The sequence below is a fragment of the Nomascus leucogenys genome, chromosome 24, assembly GCF_006542625.1.
Source record: "Nomascus leucogenys isolate Asia chromosome 24, Asia_NLE_v1, whole genome shotgun sequence".
In the NCBI taxonomy this organism is placed as follows: domain Eukaryota; kingdom Metazoa; phylum Chordata; class Mammalia; order Primates; family Hylobatidae; genus Nomascus; species Nomascus leucogenys.
This window is the reverse complement of record NC_044404.1, coordinates 17,105,291-17,123,436: the sequence shown is the minus strand read 5'-3', so window position 1 is coordinate 17,123,436 and position 18,146 is coordinate 17,105,291. Positions and strand designations below refer to the sequence as shown.

Below are 18,146 nucleotides of genomic sequence, written 5' to 3'. Positions count from 1 at the left end.
GGGGCGGGTGGATCACTGGAGGCTAGGAGTTCAAGACCAGCCTAGGCAACATGGTGAAACCCCGTCTCTACTAAAAATACAAAAAATTAGTTGAGTGTGGTGGCAGACGCCTGTAATCCCAGCTACTCGAGAGGCTAAGGCAGGAGAATCTCTTGAAACCAGGAGGCGGAGGTTGTGGTGAGCCGAGATTGCACCATTGCACTCTAGACTGGGCAACAAGAGGGAAACTCCATCTCAGAAAAAAAAAAAAAATAGGGCAAAGCCAAGGGAGGGGCTAGGGCAGTTCATGCGGGGGCAGCAGATGCCTCACTGAGGAGGTGATGGGTAAGGGGAGAACGTGAGCGAGCAGCTGGGGGAGGGACTTGGGGTGAGTAGGGAGGTCCTGAGTGGAGGTGTGCCTGTCCTGTGGACAGCAGGGGCCAGCAGTCCCAGAGCATCAAGCAGGGGAGTGACAGTTGGGGATGAAGGGCTTGCTCCAGTAGACATTGTAGGCCTCTACGAGGACTTTTACCCTGAGACGATGGGACCTTCTAGAGCTGGAGGCCCCCAGGGGCAGGCCTGCTTCTTTGGGAACCTCTAAGCGAGGTCTTTTGGGTGGTGACCAAGTTCGTGGTTGCGGGGCAGTTTCGGTGTCCCTCCGCCGCCAAGGCAGGATGCTCATGGCAGGACTCGTGTCCTGCAGTTCCAGGGCCAGCCTCCAGGTAGTGCCCTGGTTCCACCTGCCCTGCCCCCTCCACCTCCCCAGGCCATCACTCCAAGCAGAGTGCACAATTTTCTGCCAGGGAGTCGGGCTGCCTGGATTCCCATCTCAGCCCTGAAACTTCCCAGCGTTGAGAACAACTAAATCTGAGCCGAAGTCTCACTCTGTTGCCTATGCTGGAGTGCAATGGCGTGATCTTGGCTCACTGCAACCTCCGCCTGCTGGGTTCAAGCGATTCTCCTGCCTCAGCCTCCTGAGTAGCTGGGACTACAGGCGTGCACCACTGCGCCCAGCTAATTTTTTGTATTTTTAGTAGAGATGGGGTTTCACCATGTTGGCCAGGCTGGTCTTGAACTCCTGACCTCAGGTGATCCGCCCGCCTCGGCCTCCCACCAGAATCCTGGGATTACAGGTGTGAGCCACCACGCCCGGCCCACTTTTTTCTTTTCTTTTCTTTTTTTTTTTTTTTTGAGACGGAATCTCCCTCTGTCGCCCAGGTTGGAGTGCAGCACAGTCTCAGCTCACTGCAACCTCTGTCTCTGGGGTTCAAACACTTTTCCTGCCTCAGCCTCCGGACCTCAGCCTCCCAGGTAGCTGGGACTATAAGCGTGGGCCACCATGCTGAGCTAATTTTTCTCTTTTCCTTTCTTTTATTTTCTTTTCCTTCCTTCCTTCTTTCCTTCCTTCCTTCCTTCCTTTCTTCCCTCCCTCCTTCCTTCCTTCCTTCTTTCTTTTCTTTTCTTTTCTTTCCTCTTCTTTCTTCTTTTTTTTGACGGAGTCTCGCTCTGTCTCCCAGGCTAGAGTGCAATGGTGCAGTCTTGGCTCACTGCAACCTCTGCCTCCCAGGTCCCAGTTCAAGCAATTCTCCTGCCTCAGCCTCCTGAGTAGCTGGGATTACAGGCGCCCGCCACCACACCTAATTTTTGTATTTTTAGTAGAGACAGGTTTTCACCATACTGGCCAGGCCGGTCTCGAACTGCTGACCTCGTGATCTGCCCATCTCAGTGTCCCAAAGTGCTGGGATTACAGGCATGAGCCACTGCTCCCAGTTTTTTCTTTCTTTTTTTTTTTTTGAGACGGAGTCTCACTATGTTGCCCAGGCTGGAGTGCAGCGGTTCGATCTAGGCACACTGCAAGCTCCACTTCCCGGGTTTAAGCAATTCTCCAACCTCAGCTTCTCGAACAGCTGGGATTACAGGCGCGTGCCACCACGCCCAGCTAATTTTTGTATTTTTAGTAGAGATGGGGTTTCACTATTTGGCCAGGCTAGTCTCGAACTCCTGACCTCAGGTGATCCACCCGCCTTGGCCTCCCAGAGTGCTGGGATTACAGGTGTGAAACACTGCACCTGGCCAATTTTTGTATTTTCAGTAGAGACGGGGTTTTACCATGTTGGCCAGGCTTGCCTTGAACTCCTGACCTCAAGTGATCCGCCTGCCTTGGACCCCACAGTGCTGGGATTACAGGCTTGAGCCACCACACCCAGTCAAGAGAACAAGCAAATCACTTAACTGCTTTGTGCCAGCCTTGCCTGGGAAGAGGGTTAATTGTTCCTTACCTGTCAGGAAGTTGTCGTGAAGATGAAGTGCCTAGCACAGTAGGCACTCAGTATGGAGAGACTTGAGGTGATGCAGCGGCCACCCTTGCACTGGGCCCTGGGAACAGCAGTGGATGGAAGAGACGAGGCCCAGCCCTCGTGGTGCTCATGGTCAGGGTGGGGTGGCAGACATCAGACCCCCGGAGGGTGGGATGAGCTCACTGTAAACCAGCCTGTGGCCAGAGAGACCTCTGAGGGAGGGGGATGGCCCTAAAGGATGGGCCAGGCAAAGAGAGACCATGGGGAGAGGGGGAGCAGCATTTACAGAGGCCCTAGGGCTGGGACAAAGAATGTTCTAGAACATGGGGGATGCAGGGTGGCCAGTTTGTAAAGGGTGAGAGGGTTTCAGCCGGGATGGGCAAGAAGGCCCCTAAGCTATGGCAGAGAAGTTGGGTTTGATTCTGAGGGCTGTTGGGAAAGGCAGGGATGACAGTGAGTGAGATGGCATTTGGGAGTGAGTGAGATGCCTGGGGTGGCCCGTGGCTCCTGCATCACTGAGCAAGTCTTCTCTTTTAGGAAGTGGGGAAGGGCTCAGCAGCCCCAGCACCTTAGAATGCAGCCCTGGGTCTCAGCCACCATCTCCAGGACCTGCCACCTCCCCGGCCTCTCCAGACCTGGACCCAGAGGCAGTGCGCGGGGCCCTCCGGGAATTCCTGCAGGAGCTGCGGAGTGCCCAGAGAGAACGGGTAAGCCTGGGTGTGCGTGGCTGGATGGGGAACCTGGAGAGCCCTGGAGAGGTTGCAGGGTGTCAGAGCAGGGGCCTTCCTTTGTTTCCCCATGTCGGGGCTGCAGGACGAACTTCGGACCCAGACCAGTGCCCTGAATCGCCAGCTGGCCGAGATGGAGGCTGAGAGGGACAGCGCAACCTCGAGGGCCAGGCAGCTGCAGAAGGCGGTGGCTGAGAGTGAGGAAGGTAAGTGTGATCCTTGGGGTCCCTGTTCTCTCTCCTGTGTTTTGGGCAGCTGAGGCAGGAGCCGGGGGATTGGCCTCTGACCTTGCCATGGCCCCCATGACCTGACTCGGGCTGTCTCCAAGAGGACCCTCCTCGGACAGCCTCACCTGTGTGCAGACTCGCACACTATGAAGGGTGCAGACAGTCTGGCCCTGCACTGGGTGGAGTGCAGGCTGGACATGTTGTGACCTGGTTTGGGTCTCGGGGCTGTGCTTGGCCATGCCTGACGGGGTGGGTGGTGGCTGCAGCCCGGCGCAGTGTGGATGGGCGGCTGAGTGGGGTCCAGGCAGAGCTGGCACTGCAGGAGGAGAGTGTGCGGCGCAGTGAGCGGGAACGCCGGGCCACGCTGGACCAGGTGGCCACACTGGAGAGGAGCCTGCAGGCCACCGAGAGCGAGCTCCGGGCCAGCCAGGTGGGCAGGAGCTGAGGGCCAGTGGGGCGACGGGAAATCTATGTACCCGAGTGAGTGTCTAACTCTAAACGTGTGTCTCCCTGTGTCCGTCTGCCTGAGTCTCTCTGCAATCCACCGAGGTGACCAGCCTGTGACTCTGTGAAACCACATTCAGACTCCATCCTCTCATGTCACTTGTGGTCACTAGGTTGTAGAAAAAAGAGCTTGGTCAAGGTGCAGTAGCTCATGCCTTTAATCCTAGCACTTTGGGAGGTCGAGGCAGGTGGATCCCTTGAGCCCAGGAGTTTCAGACCAGCCTGGGCAACACGGTGAAACCCCATCTCTATGAAAAATACAAAAATTAGCTGGGCATGGTGGTGTGGGCCTGTAGTTCCAGCTACTTGGGAGGCTGAGGTGGGAAGATCACTGGAGCCCCGGAGATTGAGGCTGAAATGAGCTGTGGTCATGCCACTGCACTCTAGCAAGGCAGGGTGAGACCCTGTCAAAAAAAAAAAAAACAAAAACAAGAAGAAAAGAAAGAGCTTGGGCTTTGAGCTGTCATCTGCCTAGTTTTTATTTTCCTCATCTGTAAAAGGAAGAGCAGTGATTACCTCACAGGGTGACACACATAGGCTCTTATCACAGGTGGTACTCAGGGGGCCTCTGTTTTATGTCTCTAGTTCTGGGGTTTTTATGTGTGTTTGGGGGACAGCTATGTGTGCCGTTGTGTGTGTGCATCTGTCTGGGACACGAAACTCAGGCCCTGGTGGTGACAGTGCAGCCAAAGCTCCCCTCCGCTCTCCGCCCTCCCAAGCCTGTCCCTCTGTTACTGCCACCGCCCCCCACCCCCAAGGCCTCTGGCCTGGGGCCGAGCTTAGCTGGATTGTTGTGTCTGCGGCTTCAGCCCTGGCCGTGGGCCCAGCCACAGGGGCTGCGGGAGGAGGCCAGGAACAAAGCTGGGCAGGAGCCAGAGTGGGGGCCCCAGACAGGGCAGGGCTGGGGCTCTGGGCAGGGCGGCAGAGGGGCCAGGCTCAGGATGGGGGCTGGGGAGGCTCTAATAACACCCCCTGTTGATCCACCCTGTCTCTAGGATAGTACCAGGGATGTGAGGACCCCTAGTCTGCCTACCTGTCCCATCCCCACACCCCAGGCCTTCTTCACTGGCTGACCCTGGGCAGGGGAGGGCGAATCACCACCTGAAACCCTCGAACAGCAGGGCCCCCTCAGAACTGTCCGGCTCACCTCAGTTTGCATGAGTCAGTGGGGCAGGAGAAGGGCCTTGGAATCTGCATTTCTACAGCCCCTCCTCAGGGCTCCTGTGAGCACCCAGGTTGTGGTACCCTGGGACCAATCCATTGTCCCCACTGTACAGATATGAAATGGGGCCAGAGAGCGCGAAGGGGCAGTCCTGGGTTCCACAGCCCATTGGCCTGGGCTAAAACTGGAAGGTGGGCTCTGGGATCTTCACGTCCACTCATCCTGGGAACACATGGGGAGACCGAGGCCCCCAGAGGGTCCCAGGCTGGCCCCAGGTCACATAGGTCACCCTTCAAGGCTGGTCCCCACTCTTCCCCTAAGGGCCCCAGGGTGTGTGCGGGAGGGCTGCGGGGTGCACTGGACGTCTGGGCCTGAGCCCCACGCCACCTGCAGGAGAAGATCAGCAAGATGAAGGCCAACGAGACAAAGCTGGAGGGCGACAAGCGGCGCCTGAAGGAGGTCCTGGACGCCTCCGAGAGCCGCACTGTCAAGCTGGAGCTGCAGCGGCGCTCGCTTGAGGGGGAGCTGCAGCGCAGCCGCCTAGGCCTGAGTGACCGTGAGGCCCAAGCGCAGGCCCTCCAGGATCGGGTGGATTCCCTGCAGAGACAGGTGGGTCCCCCCCAAATCACAGCCACAGTGTTCGCATGCCGTGTGCCAAGAGCTTTGTAGGCACTACGCAATCCCCCAAGAACCCTGTGAGGCAAGTATTACCCACATCCCCATTTCACAGATGGACAAATGGAGGCTGAGAGGTGATATCATTGTCCAAGATCCCATAGCTAGTAAGAGGCAGAGCCAAAATTAGAATTCAGGACTATTTGATGACAGAATCTGCATGCATAGGAGTCATCTGGGACAAGTTAGAGATGTAGGTTTTACTCATTTCCCTTTTTGCCTTGACTGCTAGGAAGCTCAGCTCTAACTGGAATGTTAAATAATACGGCTAGCCTTGCCTGAACACCCACCAAAGTCAAAAATAGAAAATTTTAGGATTGTGGTGGTTTCCCTTTCTCTTCGACAACAGAGAGGAGAGAGGAGAGGGGAATGAGGACAAGGAGGAGACCAGGGAGTCTGAGACAACTAGGGTAATGGCACTCTGGGCACGAGTAGTTAGCCAGCAGTGGGATGGGGCCCAGGTTGCAGTAGGCTGAGCCAGCGGGAGTGCTTAGGAACAGTGGGTCTCAATGATGGAGGCCCAGAGAGAAGTGGGAAGGGTGTGGATTGGGCATGCCAGGTGGAGGTCACAGTAGGAGCAGAGGTGTAGAGGCCAGATGGGAACAGCCCCCTGATTGTTCTGGCTGTCCTTCTGCCAGGTGGCCGACAGCGAGGTGAAGGCAGGGACCCTGCAGCTGACTGTGGAGCGGCTGAACGGGGCCCTGGCCAAGGTGGAGGAAAGCGAGGGGGCTTTGCGGGACAAGGTGCGGGGCCTGACAGAGGCCCTGGCCCAGAGCAGCGCCAGCCTCAGCAGCACCCAGGACAAGAACCTGCATCTACAGAAGGCTCTGACCGCCTGTGAACATGACCGCCAAGTACTCCAGGTCTCAGGCCCAGGGTCTGGCTGGGGTGGGCCCAGTGAGAGAGTCAGCCAGTAAGAGCAGGCTTGGAGGGGGGCCCTGGTAAAGAGCCAGCCAATGGGGCAGTCAGTTGGAGCCAATGACAGCAGGCTTTGAAGAGAGGGCGTGGGCCCAGTAGACCATCAGAAAATGAGAAGAGGCTCTGGGTATGTCCTGTAAGAAGACAAGGCTACTAGTATAGACTTGGGGGGACCCAGGTGCAGGGTTTATTGGGGAGAGTTGGGTATGAGTGGGTCCCACCTTATGCAGGTCAGTGGATAGGCCGTGGATGGGTTTGGTGTGCACCCCACCCTCCAGGTGACATGACTGCCTGTTTTATGGGCTGTGGACCTGTCCGGAGGTACAGAATAGAGAGGACTCCTTAGGGCTCCCAGGCCAGCCAGGCACCATCAGCCCCTGTCCCCCAGGAACGGCTGGATGCTGCCCGGCAGGCGTTATCTGAGGCACGGAAGCAGAGCAGCTCCCTGGGCGAGCAGGTGCAGACGTTGCGAGGCGAGGTGGCTGACCTGGAGCTGCAGCGGGTGGAGGCCGAGGGCCAGCTACAACAGCTACGGGAGGTGAGGGCCAGGGTGTGCCCCCTCTGTCCCCAAGACTGTGAGGCCCTGGGATAGGGTGGGGATGTTCCCACCCATCTCAACCTCATCCCAAACCCTGGTGCAGCCTCCAGTAAGGAAACATGGTTCATTCAGAGCGTAGTCCTGTTATACAGATGGAGAAACGGAGACTCAGAGAGACAGGTTTGGCTTCAGGTGACAATTCTCTGAGAGGGCCTCACTGTCGCCTGCTCTGTGAGTGGGCCAGCCTCAGTGTCCTCAGGCTTCAGATAAGTACGCTCAGGCCCAGGGGGATTCGGGGCCTGCCTGGCTTCTGTTCCAGGTGCTGCGGCAGCGGCAGGAGGGTGAGGCTGCAGCCCTACACACAGTCCAGAAGCTGCAAGACGAGCGGCGGCTGCTGCAGGAGCGCCTGGGCAGCCTGCAGCGCGCCCTGGCTCAGCTGGAAGCCGAGAAGCGGGAGGTGGAGCGCTCAGCCCTGCGGCTGGAGAAGGACCGTGTAGCCCTCAGGAGGATGCTGGACAAGGTGGGCTGCTCCCCAGGCTCTCCCCTCTCTTCCTCTGGGGCCTAACCATGGTGGATCCCACTGCACATCCCCAGGGTCTGTTGCCTCTGGTGGGGTTAGGTTATTCCATCAGGGTTCAGGAACCTGAGCGCCCTCAGTAAGCTCCTCCTGGCACCCTGATCTCCTGTGGTTCTCCTGCCTAGGTGGAGCGGGAGAAGCTTCGTAGCCATGAGGACACAGTGCGGCTGAGCGCAGAGAAGGGCCGCCTGGACCGCACCCTCACGGGGGCTGAGCTGGAGCTGGCAGAGGCGCAGAGGCAGATCCAGCAGCTGGAGGTCTGACCCCACCCAGTCCAGGACCCCAACTTCATCCCTAGTCTGAGTGCTCAGTGATCCCAGTGGAGCTGATGGCCCAGCCAGCCCAGGGCCCATAATCCCCTCCCCCAGGAGCCCTGAGCCTTCCAGTGACCCAGCCGGGCCATGGAGGGAGGGGTTCTTCCTAAGGTGTACAGAAAAGACACTAAAGGCCTGTTTGCACATGAGCCTGTGGGTTCATGTATGTTGTGGCCATGCAGCAGTGTGAGAATCCATGTGATCATTCTTGTGTATGGAGCATGAACCCTGTGCACGGTGCGGCGTGTCTGGGTATTGTGAATATGTGTTTGTGTACAGATGTTTTCATGCATGTGGGAGTTAGGCCTTTGCACATACACATGCACCTGTGTGAGTCCAGCTAGGTATTTACATGCTTACCTTTGTGCCTGTGTGTATGACGTTTGAGTGTGTGTGTGTGTGTGTGTGTGTGCACACATCTGCCTGAGTGGGGGTCATTGGGTGCACTCACCCTGGGCTCGCAGGCTCACTGTCAGGGCCAGCAGGATGGAAGACACACAAGGATCTCTCCTGCCTTCCCCCTCTGCACTGGCCCTGTCCCAGGGAGGTACCTGACAACCCATCACACATGCAGACACACGCTCACAGTGGGCCAGAACCCGGACCACAGCCCCTCCCTGCAGGCGCAGGTGGTGGTGCTGGAGCAGAGCCACAGCCCAGCCCAGCTGGAAGTGGACGCACAGCAGCAGCAGCTGGAGCTGCAGCAGGAGGTGGAACGGCTGCGCAGCGCCCAGGCGCAGACTGAGCGCACCCTGGAGGCTCGGGAGCGGGCCCACCGCCAGAGGGTGCGTGGGCTGGAGGAGCAGGTGTGCAGGCCCCCTTGGAAGGCTGGGCCAGGATGGATGTGTGGGGCTGGAGGAAGAGGAGAGACTCAGTCAAGACCTTGTGGGTATAGGCAGTTGATGGCTCCAATAACCGAAAAGGGTGGGGTTGGCTCTGCGCTGGTATCAGCCAAAACCAGACCAGGGGCCACGGGATGCTCCTGGGCCCCAGGCCTTCCTGTCGTGGCTCTGCTCCCCCTGCCTCCATGCTCAGGGCAGCCTTCTCCCTGTGTGGCCAGGTGGCCTCAGCAGCTCCAGCCTCAGGTTCTCCCAGCAATCTGTCATCCCAGAAGAGAGCAGGGGCAGAAGTCCCAGGGCTGTCCCTCACTGGCCCGCTCAGATCATATACCCCTTCCTAACCATGCCTGAGCCAGCCTTGTCAGCTGGGCAAGGCTTCTCTGCTAGGCCAGGCTGGGTCACATGTCCACCCCTTGGGTCTGGGCTGGAGCCACGCCCACCCAAGTGATGATGGGGATAAAGAATGGGGGTGGAGTTGCCCTCAAAGGTGCCGAACAGTCAGAAGACGCCTGACTCTGCTATAAGGAACAAAATGAGAAAGGCAGCACAGCCCCTGGCTCTCAGTGAGGCCAGACCTTTCCTGAAACTGGCACTGTGTCCCTCCGGGTTCCCAGCTGCCTCCCTTTCTCTGAAGCCAGGCTGAGGACCTGGCTGGCCTTACATTCCCTTTCTTCCCCAGGTGTCCACACTGAAGGGACAGCTGCAGCAGGAGCTTCGAAGGAGCTCAGCACCCTTCTCCCCACCCTGCAGCCCCCCAGAGAAATGAGCCCCTGCCGGCATCTGGAGAACACCCCTGTGCCTGGGACAGGGGAGGGCCCTCCTTTTGGACAGCTCCCCCCGGAGCCCGGTCCCTTGGGGGCCTCAAGCTGGGGTGGGATGAGGAGGCGCTCTGCTGGCAGTGCTGAGGACGGGTACTCCAGCTCCAGGCCTGGAGAGGCTTCCTGGCATCGCCTGCAGTCCAGCCCCCCTCTTCTAGGATGAGCCGCTGTAGATCATTAAAGTTCCTCCTTGAGAGGCTGAGCCATAGCCAGGGTTGGGGAGAGCCCTTGTCTCTGGTCAGCCCTGAAAAATGGGATCGTGGGAAAGAGGAGGGGGACCAGGCCCAGGGCAGAGGTCAGAGGCCCAGGCCCTGACTTCGGCTTCCCAGAGGTCTCTCCGCCTTAGTTAAGAGTGTGTGTCAGGAAATTCCTCAGAGTGCTCAGAGTCCCTGTATTTTTATACCTTTTTACAATGTTAACTGTTCAGAACTGTTTTTTGTAACAAGACCTTGTTTTTTAAAAAGTTTGTACAGATGTGTCCCTTTTCTAGACAATTGGAGGAGACGTGGTGGGGAGATAGGTGGGGTCTGGGGCAAGAGGGATGGGGCCCTCTAGGGAGGGGTGTTTGGGGAGGCGGCAGGGAGAGGCAGAGAGGCCTGTGTTGGGAAGGGAACTTACCAGCCTCACAGGATGTCAGACGGGGAGGCCTCTGGGGTACTCGGTCACCCGGCCCATAGAACAGATGGGGCTGTTGAGGCCTGGGACTGGGCCCAGCCTGTGCTTTCTTGTCCCTTTCTCTGGCCCCTCCTTAGATCCAAGCCCACCCTCGGGACAGCGACAGGCCTTCCAGGCAGCATGGCAAACAAGTGCAGCTTTGGATGTGAACATGGGGTCTTGCCCTGGCACCGCTGAGTGATCCTGAGCAAAGCTGCTCTTAGAGCCTCAGTTTGCTCATCTGTAAAATGGGAACCTACCGCATAGGGTGGCTCTGGGGAAGTTCACATAGGAGGTGCTCAATCAGTGTCCGAAGGAGAAATTCACACTCATCCCCATCTGCTGGAGTCCAGCTGCCCGATTCAGCCACAGCACTGCCGCTGATAGCTGTGGACCCGTGGGTGGGACCCTTGTGTGGGTTACTTAATGTCTCTGGGCTCAGTTTTCCTGTCTCTAAGAAGGGGATATGAATTGCATCCACCACATATGCCTGTTCGGAGAGTTAAACAGGAGTGTGCGAGCCTTCACGCAGAGCCCAGGTCCCACGTGCTGGTTGGAGGGAGGTGTTATAATGGCTTGCTCATTTTTTCCCTTTTTTTTTGAGACAGTCTTGCTCTGTCGCCCAGGCTGGAGTGCAGTGGCGCGATCTTGGCTCACTGCAACCTCCGCCTCCCAGGTTGAAGCAATTCTTGTGCCTCAGCCTCCTGAGTAGCTGGAATTGCAGGCACACGCCACCATGCCTGGCTAATTTTTTTTTTGTATTTTTACTAGAGACGGGATTTCGCCATGGCCAGGTGGGTCTCGAACTCCTGGCCTCAAGTGATCCGCCCGCCTCAGCCTCCCTAAGTGCTGGAATTACAGGTGAGTCCCTGCGCCCCGCTTTTTTTGCCCTCTTAATGGCACCCATCTCCCCGACTTTCCAAACAAAGGCCTTAGATGTCAGTCCGCCTGCCTTGACCCTGTGCCCCCCCACCCCATGGGCGGCCTCCCATTTTTGCTGTGTCCCTCTGGTGATGGGAACTCATGTCCTCACCAAGCAGCCCTGGTCATCAGAAAGCTGTGTCCCTGAAGCCTTCCATCTCCCGTGCAATTCCCGCAACACGCATGCGCGCATACACTGTCATGACGCAGCGTTCTGGGCAGGGCAGAGCTGGAGCCGGCGGGTAAAGAGGTGGGGCTGGGACTGCGGAAGCACAGGGCACCTGAGCAGATCGTTCACTTCAAGGGGTCCGGAGCCTCTCAGGACAGTCTGCGCTGGGGGCACTTGGCTGGCCCCTCTGTGCTCTCCACCGAAAAAGTGACTCAATCTTTTGTAAAAACTTGTTTTTAATTTTGTATAAAATAAAGGTGGTCCATGCCCAGGGGGGCTGTAGGAAATCCAAGCAGACCAGCTGGGGTGGGGGGATGTAGCCTACCTCGGGGGACTGTGAATGGGGGACTGTCTGTCCTCAAAACGGGCTGAGAAGGCCCGTCAGGGGCCCAGGTCCCACAGAGAGGCCTGGGATGCCCCCCCCAACCCAAGGGGCAGAGACTGGGCAGTGGGGAGCCCCCATCGTGCCCCAGAGGTGGCCACAGGCTGAAGGAGGGGCCTGAGGCACCGCAGCCTGCAACCCCCAGGGCTGCAGTCCACTAACTTTTTACAGAATAAAAGGAACATGGGGATGAGGAAAAAAGCACCAGGTCAGGCAGGGCCCGAGGGCCCCAGATCCCAGGAGGGCCAGGACTCGGGATGCCAGCACCACCCTAGCAGCCCCCACAGCTCCTGGCACAGGAGGCCGCCACGGATTGGCACAGGCCGCTGCTGGCCATCACGCCACATTTGGAGAACTTGTCCCGACAGAGGTCAGCTATTGGGGGCAGGAATGAGGCAGGGTCAGGGTGGAGCTGGGTGATGGGAACCGCTGTCCCTCCCCCAACTCTGGTGATAGGAGTGTTTTGAGGATGAAAAGTAGCAGGGAGGGGAGCTCAGGGTGTCCTGGAAATGGGCCTGGTGGATAATACATGTTGAATAAACATCAGGTAGGGTGGCTAGGTGGCCAGATAATGATGCGGGTGTGGGGACAGGGGAGGTCTTGGGGAGGAGGGCTTCCTACCTCGGAGGAGCTCCTCGTGGGCACACACTGTGCGGACGCAGATCTCCTTGTTAATGACGTACACACGGCGGAGGCTGCAGGGACAGGGAGCGGGAGGCCTCAGCCCCACTTCCACCCAATCCCACTGGGATAGCCCAGACAACCTGGCACTGGAGCCCGGACAGAACCAGGCATTGGAGCCCAGGAGTGGAGGAGGTCCCTGACCCAGGCTCAACCATAGAACTGAGCTCAACTTAAGGACTCACTGTCTTTCCTCCAACTCCCACCTTGGCTGGCCAGAGCTGTCCCCTGTGCCCTCTAGCCCCCCATGCTCCGGAATCCTCCCAACAGCTGCCCACCTGTGCTCACCTGTAGAAGCAGACCTCGTTGAGACACTGTTTGCAAGGCCTGTGTATGGAGTAGAGGCGGGTGCACGGGTACTGTTCCTCACGGCAGTCTGGTGACAGGTGGGGTCAGACTAGGTGCCCAGAGTTGGGGGCGGCCCCCAGCCTCACCCACCTGAGGCTGCCTCACAGGGCCTAGTCCCCCCGTACCCTCAGGCCCCGTGCAGACACCCATACCTACACATGCCCACATAGACCCACGCAGCATTGTCAGACTTCCCAGGGCTGTATGTGTCAATTCACAACCGCACTTACTATAGAAGCCTAAGTTCAAACAGAAATTCGCACCCACCCATGCGTCGCCACAAAAGCCCATACCACCTCCCGAGCAGACGTGCCCACGCTCGCAGAAGCCCACATAGGAGCGCACACACCAACCCATACGAGGGTGAGCACACGGATTCTCCTGCACACACACATCTTGGTCTTTCAAGCTCTTAGCTAGGGCAGCCAGAGGGCACCGCTCAGCCAGCCTGCGCTCCCTGGCCCTTCCTCTCCTCCACATGTGCACCACCCAGTCTCTCTGGCTGGCAGGAAGCCCCCAGCACACTCCCTGCCCCTCCCAGTATCTGTGAGGACAGGGACCTTCCTAGGCTGCCAATTTAGCCTCCAGCCAGGCACGCTGGGGACAGGTGGAACCTCCTGGAGCTGCCTGGGGGGGCCTGGTGATGCCAGCCTACGGCAGTCATACTGCCCACATTACTGCCAAGAGCCCACAGGGGCAAGGGCCAAAGACCTCCAGCCCACCAGCACCGCCCCCTACACCCCAACTTCAGGCCGTGCCCCCATTTTTCCGGCTGTCAAGAAAGCCCTTACCAAGAGGCCCAGGCTCTGTGGGCTCCAGCTCTGCATTTCCTGGTTCTGGTGTCGAGAGAGAGAGGTAGGCAGACATCATTGGGAGGGGTCTCTTAAGGGCAAAGGGAGTCACCTCTCCCAGCCCTGGCAGACCCCCACTCCCAGGGTTGACAGGGTGGGGAGGGGTGAGGCAGGAGCTGGGGCAGGGGTGGGAGCAGGGTCTGGGGCCTACCTGGGGTTGGGGCTGGGATGACTTCCTGTTGGACTTGCTGCTGGGACTGGAACTGGAACTGTTCCTCGGAGGGCCGAGGAGTCACCTCTGCAGCCAAGGGAGGATAAGGGGGTCTACTCCCTCTACCCATCCCAGGGGGTCTCCCCACCCCAGCTGCCGGCCCGTCCTATCCTATACCCCTAGCCCGTTACCTTGATAATCATAGTAGTCTGGGTTGTCTGCAAACAAAGATGAAAGTGGAATTGGTGGGAGTTAGGCTACCCCCCAGCACCCGGGCAAACAAGTTCCCTGCTGAGCCAGGGACCAACCCCCAGAGTTCCCATCAGCCTGTCCAGTGCGGTCCCTGGCTGAGCCAAGCACATCTGAGCAGCCAGGCCTCGGTGACCCGGCAGGGCTGGGGGTGTTAGGCCCTTACCGATCTGGTCGCTATAGTGGGTGTACTGGACGTGGTCAGGGAACGGCGGCAGCGGGTCCAGGTCATACTGGCCCTGAGCCAGCAAGCCTGCTGTGGGGAGGCAAAGCATGTAGGGTACCCCACGGGGAGGGACAACGGGGGCCGGAGGCGCTTCTGGAGAGGGGAGGCGGGGTCACAAGGTCAGGCCTGTAAGAGCCTAGGACCCCACAAGCAGATTCCTAGAGGATCCAGACTCTTCTTTGATGGTAAAGACCCTTCCCCACCCTGGTCGTGGGTCACCTCCCTGACCTTACCCTGCCCCTTCCTGTTGCTGGCCTCCTGGCTGCTCCTAGGACTCCACATGCTCCTGCCTCCCTCAGAGGCTTCGCACCTGTCGCTCCCTGGGCCCGTGAGGCCTGCTCAGCTCCTTCAGGTCTTCCGTGGAATTTCAGCTGTGCCGAGAGGCCGCCCCACCTGCAGCCCACCAGCCCTCCTGCTGATTTCTGTCCAGCACTCAGCACATGCTGGAGTTTCTCACGTCTGCTTGTTTCCTATTTGTCTACCTTCCCTGGACTGGCAGCATGATGAGGAGCAATGCTGTGTCTGCCTGGTTCATTGCGGAATCCCCAGGGCCTAGCCCAGCACTTGGCATGTGGTAGGGACTCAACACATTACTGCTGAATGAATGAATGTTGGCCCTGCTAGGACTTTTGTGGTCCTCATCAATTCTCCTCATTTGGCCAGTAGGGACCCCCCCAAGGTCAGGACTGTATAGAGCAGAAGGGCCCTGAATGGATCTAGAACTCGAGCATCCGGACTCCCTGTCTTGGGCGCCCCTGCACCTGAACCTGCACATCGGCTCCCAGAGAGGCCTTGTGCCTTGTGCCCACAGGGTCCTTGTGCCTGGGACATGCCCTCCAGAACCCTGCCTGCCTGCTGCTGTGGAAGGCTGGGGGGAGGGCCAGGAGCTGCCTCCAGATGCTGCCAGGGTTGGCTGGTCCAGTCTGTGGTCCAAGCAGGCAGAAGGCCCTGGCAGCTGGGGAGCTGAGTTCTGGCTGTAAGTCGTGACAAAGGCTCACTGTGAATTCCCCCTACTAACCCTACTCCCCACCCCCACATAAGGGGAGCTACCCCCTGCCCCAGGAGCCACTTACCAGGCAGGAATAGCAGGAAGAGGTAGGCAGCTCTCATGGCAACAAAGAGGCAGGCCGGGGTGGTGTCAGAGAGGACAGCTGGGGAAAGACCGGTGGGAGAGCTCTACCCAGGGCCACACCCAGGACAGCAGAGCCCACCTTTGATCCCCTGATTTCGCCCTGGAGAAGGTGGCACCCAGAATAGAAGCCAGGCATGAGAGGGCTGGAGTGGAGGGACATCCCAGTCCCTGCTGGCCCACCCAGGTGTTCAGGTCACAAGGGACAAGGCCTCCAACCCAGCTCCAGGGCTGATCCTGACAGGCAAACCCCGTGTAGTGGGTGTACTGGATGTGGTCAGGGAAGGGTGGACCCTGCCCTGCTCACTAAGGGGACATTCCTAATGTGCTCCCAGCCCAGGCCATTCTGTCCTCACTCACACCCGTGCTCAGCCCTCTGGCCCAGTGGCTCCCCGGGTGTCCAAGGCACTGACTGCATGAATCACTGAACCCAGGCCCACCCTTGGGACCCCAGCCCTGGCTAGCCGGCATCACCGCCTGGACTCAGCAGCTTCTGCCAAGCCCACCACCTGCTCCCAATTAGCCCCTGGGCCCTAAGCATCCTGCTCAGCAGGAAACCACATACACATGGGCCTGCCGGGGCCCCCAGAGCGGCCGGGCCGGGCAGGCTCCCAGCTCCCAGAAGACTCCTCTCCTGCCAGGCCTCCAGGCCTTGCGCAGGCTCACGAGACCCGGGCTATTTGCAGCAGCAGGAAGCACTAGAGTGAAGCCTGAGGGGGCTCCTCTGGATCCCAGAAAGGCAGCACTGAAGGGGCCGTGACATCACCCAGCCTGGGGGTTCTGTACCCCCTGACGTTGTAGGCAAGTGTGTGTGTGTGTGTCATTTGGAGGGAGAGGGCATGGGTTCTGTGGTTTTCATCAGGCTCCTGACATTCAAGAGCCCAGCCTCCAGTCCTGGCTACACGGTGGGACTTGCGGGAGCCTCCGGTTCCCCACATCCAGCCCCAGCTCAGTGAAGGGCCACCTCAGGTCCGTCAGCCTTCTATAGGGAGGGCTGCGAGGGCGGGGTCCATCCGGGAGGGCCCCTCCTGGCTGCAGCCCAGGAAGTCCTTTCCGAGAGCTAGCTGGAAACCCCAAGTTTGGTCTATTTTCCCCACTGGGAATCCAGGGAAAGGGGAGAAAGCAGGAGGTCTTTCCCTCCTTCCTCTCAATCCTGAGGCCTCCCTGACCCCCTGGCCCTCTTACGCATTGGGCACCTCACTGAGGTGGAGTGGGAGCAGGGAGACGAGGCTCAGGACCAAGCTGCCCCAGAGGCGAGGGATAGCTGGCTCCCCACACCCCATTCTGAAAACCCTTGACCTCCTCATGGGAGGGGGCTGAAAAGACCCAGAGAGCCTTCCTTGCCCCTCTCCCCATCGGTCAGGTCGGTCGGAGCCCCCGCTGCTCAGCAGAAGGCGCTGAACTGGGGCAAGAGGAGCTGCAAGGTGTTGGGGGATGCCTGTGGGTACCCTGCGTGGAGTCTTCCTCCCCAAGGACTGGCCCCCAAACCCAGGCTTATTGGGGGAAGGAGGCCCACGGGCTAGTGGGGAGGCAGGAAAGAGGGAAGTCAGTGTGGAGTTCATGAACTCCTCCCAGGGGGCCACATCTCCAAGCACTTCTAGACGAAGGGATTTTGGGGCGTGCGGGAGGCCAGGACCTGCCCGGGAAGCTGCCCCACCCCCACCTCTGGCCTCTTCCACAGCTGCGGCCTCCCCCACCCCTGACTCCCCTGCGTCCTGGGAGGTGGGGGATAGGGGGCCCCGACGCTCGCTCAGACACCAGACGGAGGGAGGGCTCTGCCGGCTCCAGAGCCGGGCTCGGGGGGCAGGGGTCCCGGCGGGAGAAACCCAGATGTTGCAGCGCCGCACAGCTGGGAACAATCAGCCGCGGAAACTTGCTCCGCGCGCCCTCGCGCTCCCGTCTCTGATCTCTTTGTCTCTCTGCGTCTCTGTCTCGGCCATTCCCACCGGGGCCCCCCCCCCCACCCGCCACATTCCAACCTCCCCGGGAGAACAAAAGATGTCCCATCCCCCGACGCCCTCACCTCTGGCTACCCCCAAACTCGGGCTCCCCGCCCTTCCCAATTCGCGTTCTCTCTGCAGAGCAACCCCAAACTTTCCAGGTGCCCCCTTGGCGTCCGCTCTGAAGGCGCGGGGTTCAGGAACCTCCGCGGCTGCCCCAGGATCGGGGACCCAGAGAGCCTGGCACCTTCGCCCCCGCGCCGGGGGACCCGCCGACGCCCCGACCGCCCCCCGGGGCCCCCAAGCGCCAGGCCCGCGCCTACCTGTCCGGGTCACTCCGCTGCCCGCTCCGAGTCCGCCCGCCGGAGCCGCCCCTTGGCCCGCTCCGAGTCCCCCTCCGGGCCCCCGACGGGGCTGGCGCCCGCCCTCCAGCCCCGGAGCCGCTGGGTCCTAACGCGAGCTGTCCACATGGGCCGCCATGCCGTGCCCTCGGGGTTCCATCTCCTGGGGGAGGGGGGGGAGTGTCCCCGGGGTAGAGGCGCCCGGAGCCGTCCTCACGTCCATGCAAAGCTTCCTCCTCTTCACAGCTGCTCCTCATTCGACGTCGACGGGGTGAGGTGGGCGGGGGGTGAGGTGGGCGATGGGGTGAGGTGGGCAAGGGTAGGTGTGTTGCCCATTTCACAGAGGAGAAAATCAAACCTCCCAAAGTGACTCACCCTAGGCCCCTCAGCCAGAAAGTAAGCCTCGCTCTCCCTCTGCCTTCTCCCAGCTTCCAGGACACCCTCCTGCCTTGGTTTTCCTTCTGCCCCTCCAGCCGAGCCTGCTGCGTCTCCCAGGCCCGCACCCTCCCTTCCTACACTGCTGAGCTC

General features: G+C 59.7%; 2 protein-coding genes across 11 annotated transcripts in view; one reads left to right on the top strand and one right to left on the bottom strand.

The window, feature by feature from the left end:
• CROCC (ciliary rootlet coiled-coil, rootletin) overlaps window positions 1-10,039 on the top strand; it is a 60,255-nt gene extending 50,216 nt beyond the window's left edge. For 7 of the 9 annotated variants that reach the window (XM_030805785.1, XM_030805789.1, XM_030805787.1 and 4 more), the window contains 10 exons: window positions 2,814-2,983; window positions 3,090-3,210; window positions 3,498-3,661; window positions 5,291-5,506; window positions 6,211-6,435; window positions 6,879-7,028; window positions 7,348-7,548; window positions 7,731-7,862; window positions 8,543-8,725; window positions 9,438-10,039. In XM_030805785.1, the coding sequence (XP_030661645.1) occupies window positions 2,814-2,983; window positions 3,090-3,210; window positions 3,498-3,661; window positions 5,291-5,506; window positions 6,211-6,435; window positions 6,879-7,028; window positions 7,348-7,548; window positions 7,731-7,862; window positions 8,543-8,725; window positions 9,438-9,524 (1,649 nt within the window). In that variant the 3' untranslated portion in view covers window positions 9,525-10,039. Of the gene's footprint in view, window positions 1-2,813; window positions 2,984-3,089; window positions 3,211-3,497; window positions 3,662-5,290; window positions 5,507-6,210; window positions 6,436-6,878; window positions 7,029-7,347; window positions 7,549-7,730; window positions 7,863-8,542; window positions 8,726-9,437 lie in introns of those variants that run through there. The other 2 variants (XM_030805784.1, XR_004028492.1) reach the window with 2 other exon arrangements.
• Window positions 10,040-11,538: 1,499 nt separating this feature from the next.
• MFAP2 (microfibril associated protein 2) lies at window positions 11,539-17,639 on the bottom strand. Of its 2 annotated transcripts, XM_030805800.1 has the most exons (7): window positions 14,149-14,490; window positions 13,925-13,951; window positions 13,734-13,820; window positions 13,523-13,567; window positions 12,672-12,759; window positions 12,324-12,397; window positions 11,539-12,077 (listed from the first exon to the last, which is right to left on the bottom strand). In XM_030805800.1, exons 1-7 carry the CDS (start codon window positions 14,255-14,257, stop codon window positions 11,974-11,976), a joined length of 534 nt encoding a protein of 177 aa, XP_030661660.1. In that variant the 5' UTR covers window positions 14,258-14,490; the 3' UTR covers window positions 11,539-11,973. The 2 variants fall into 2 exon arrangements, with proteins under 2 accessions (XP_030661660.1, XP_030661661.1); XM_030805801.1 differs by adding an exon at window positions 17,601-17,639 and having other exon boundaries at window positions 13,734-15,359.
• Between the last annotated feature and the right edge of the window lie 507 nt (window positions 17,640-18,146).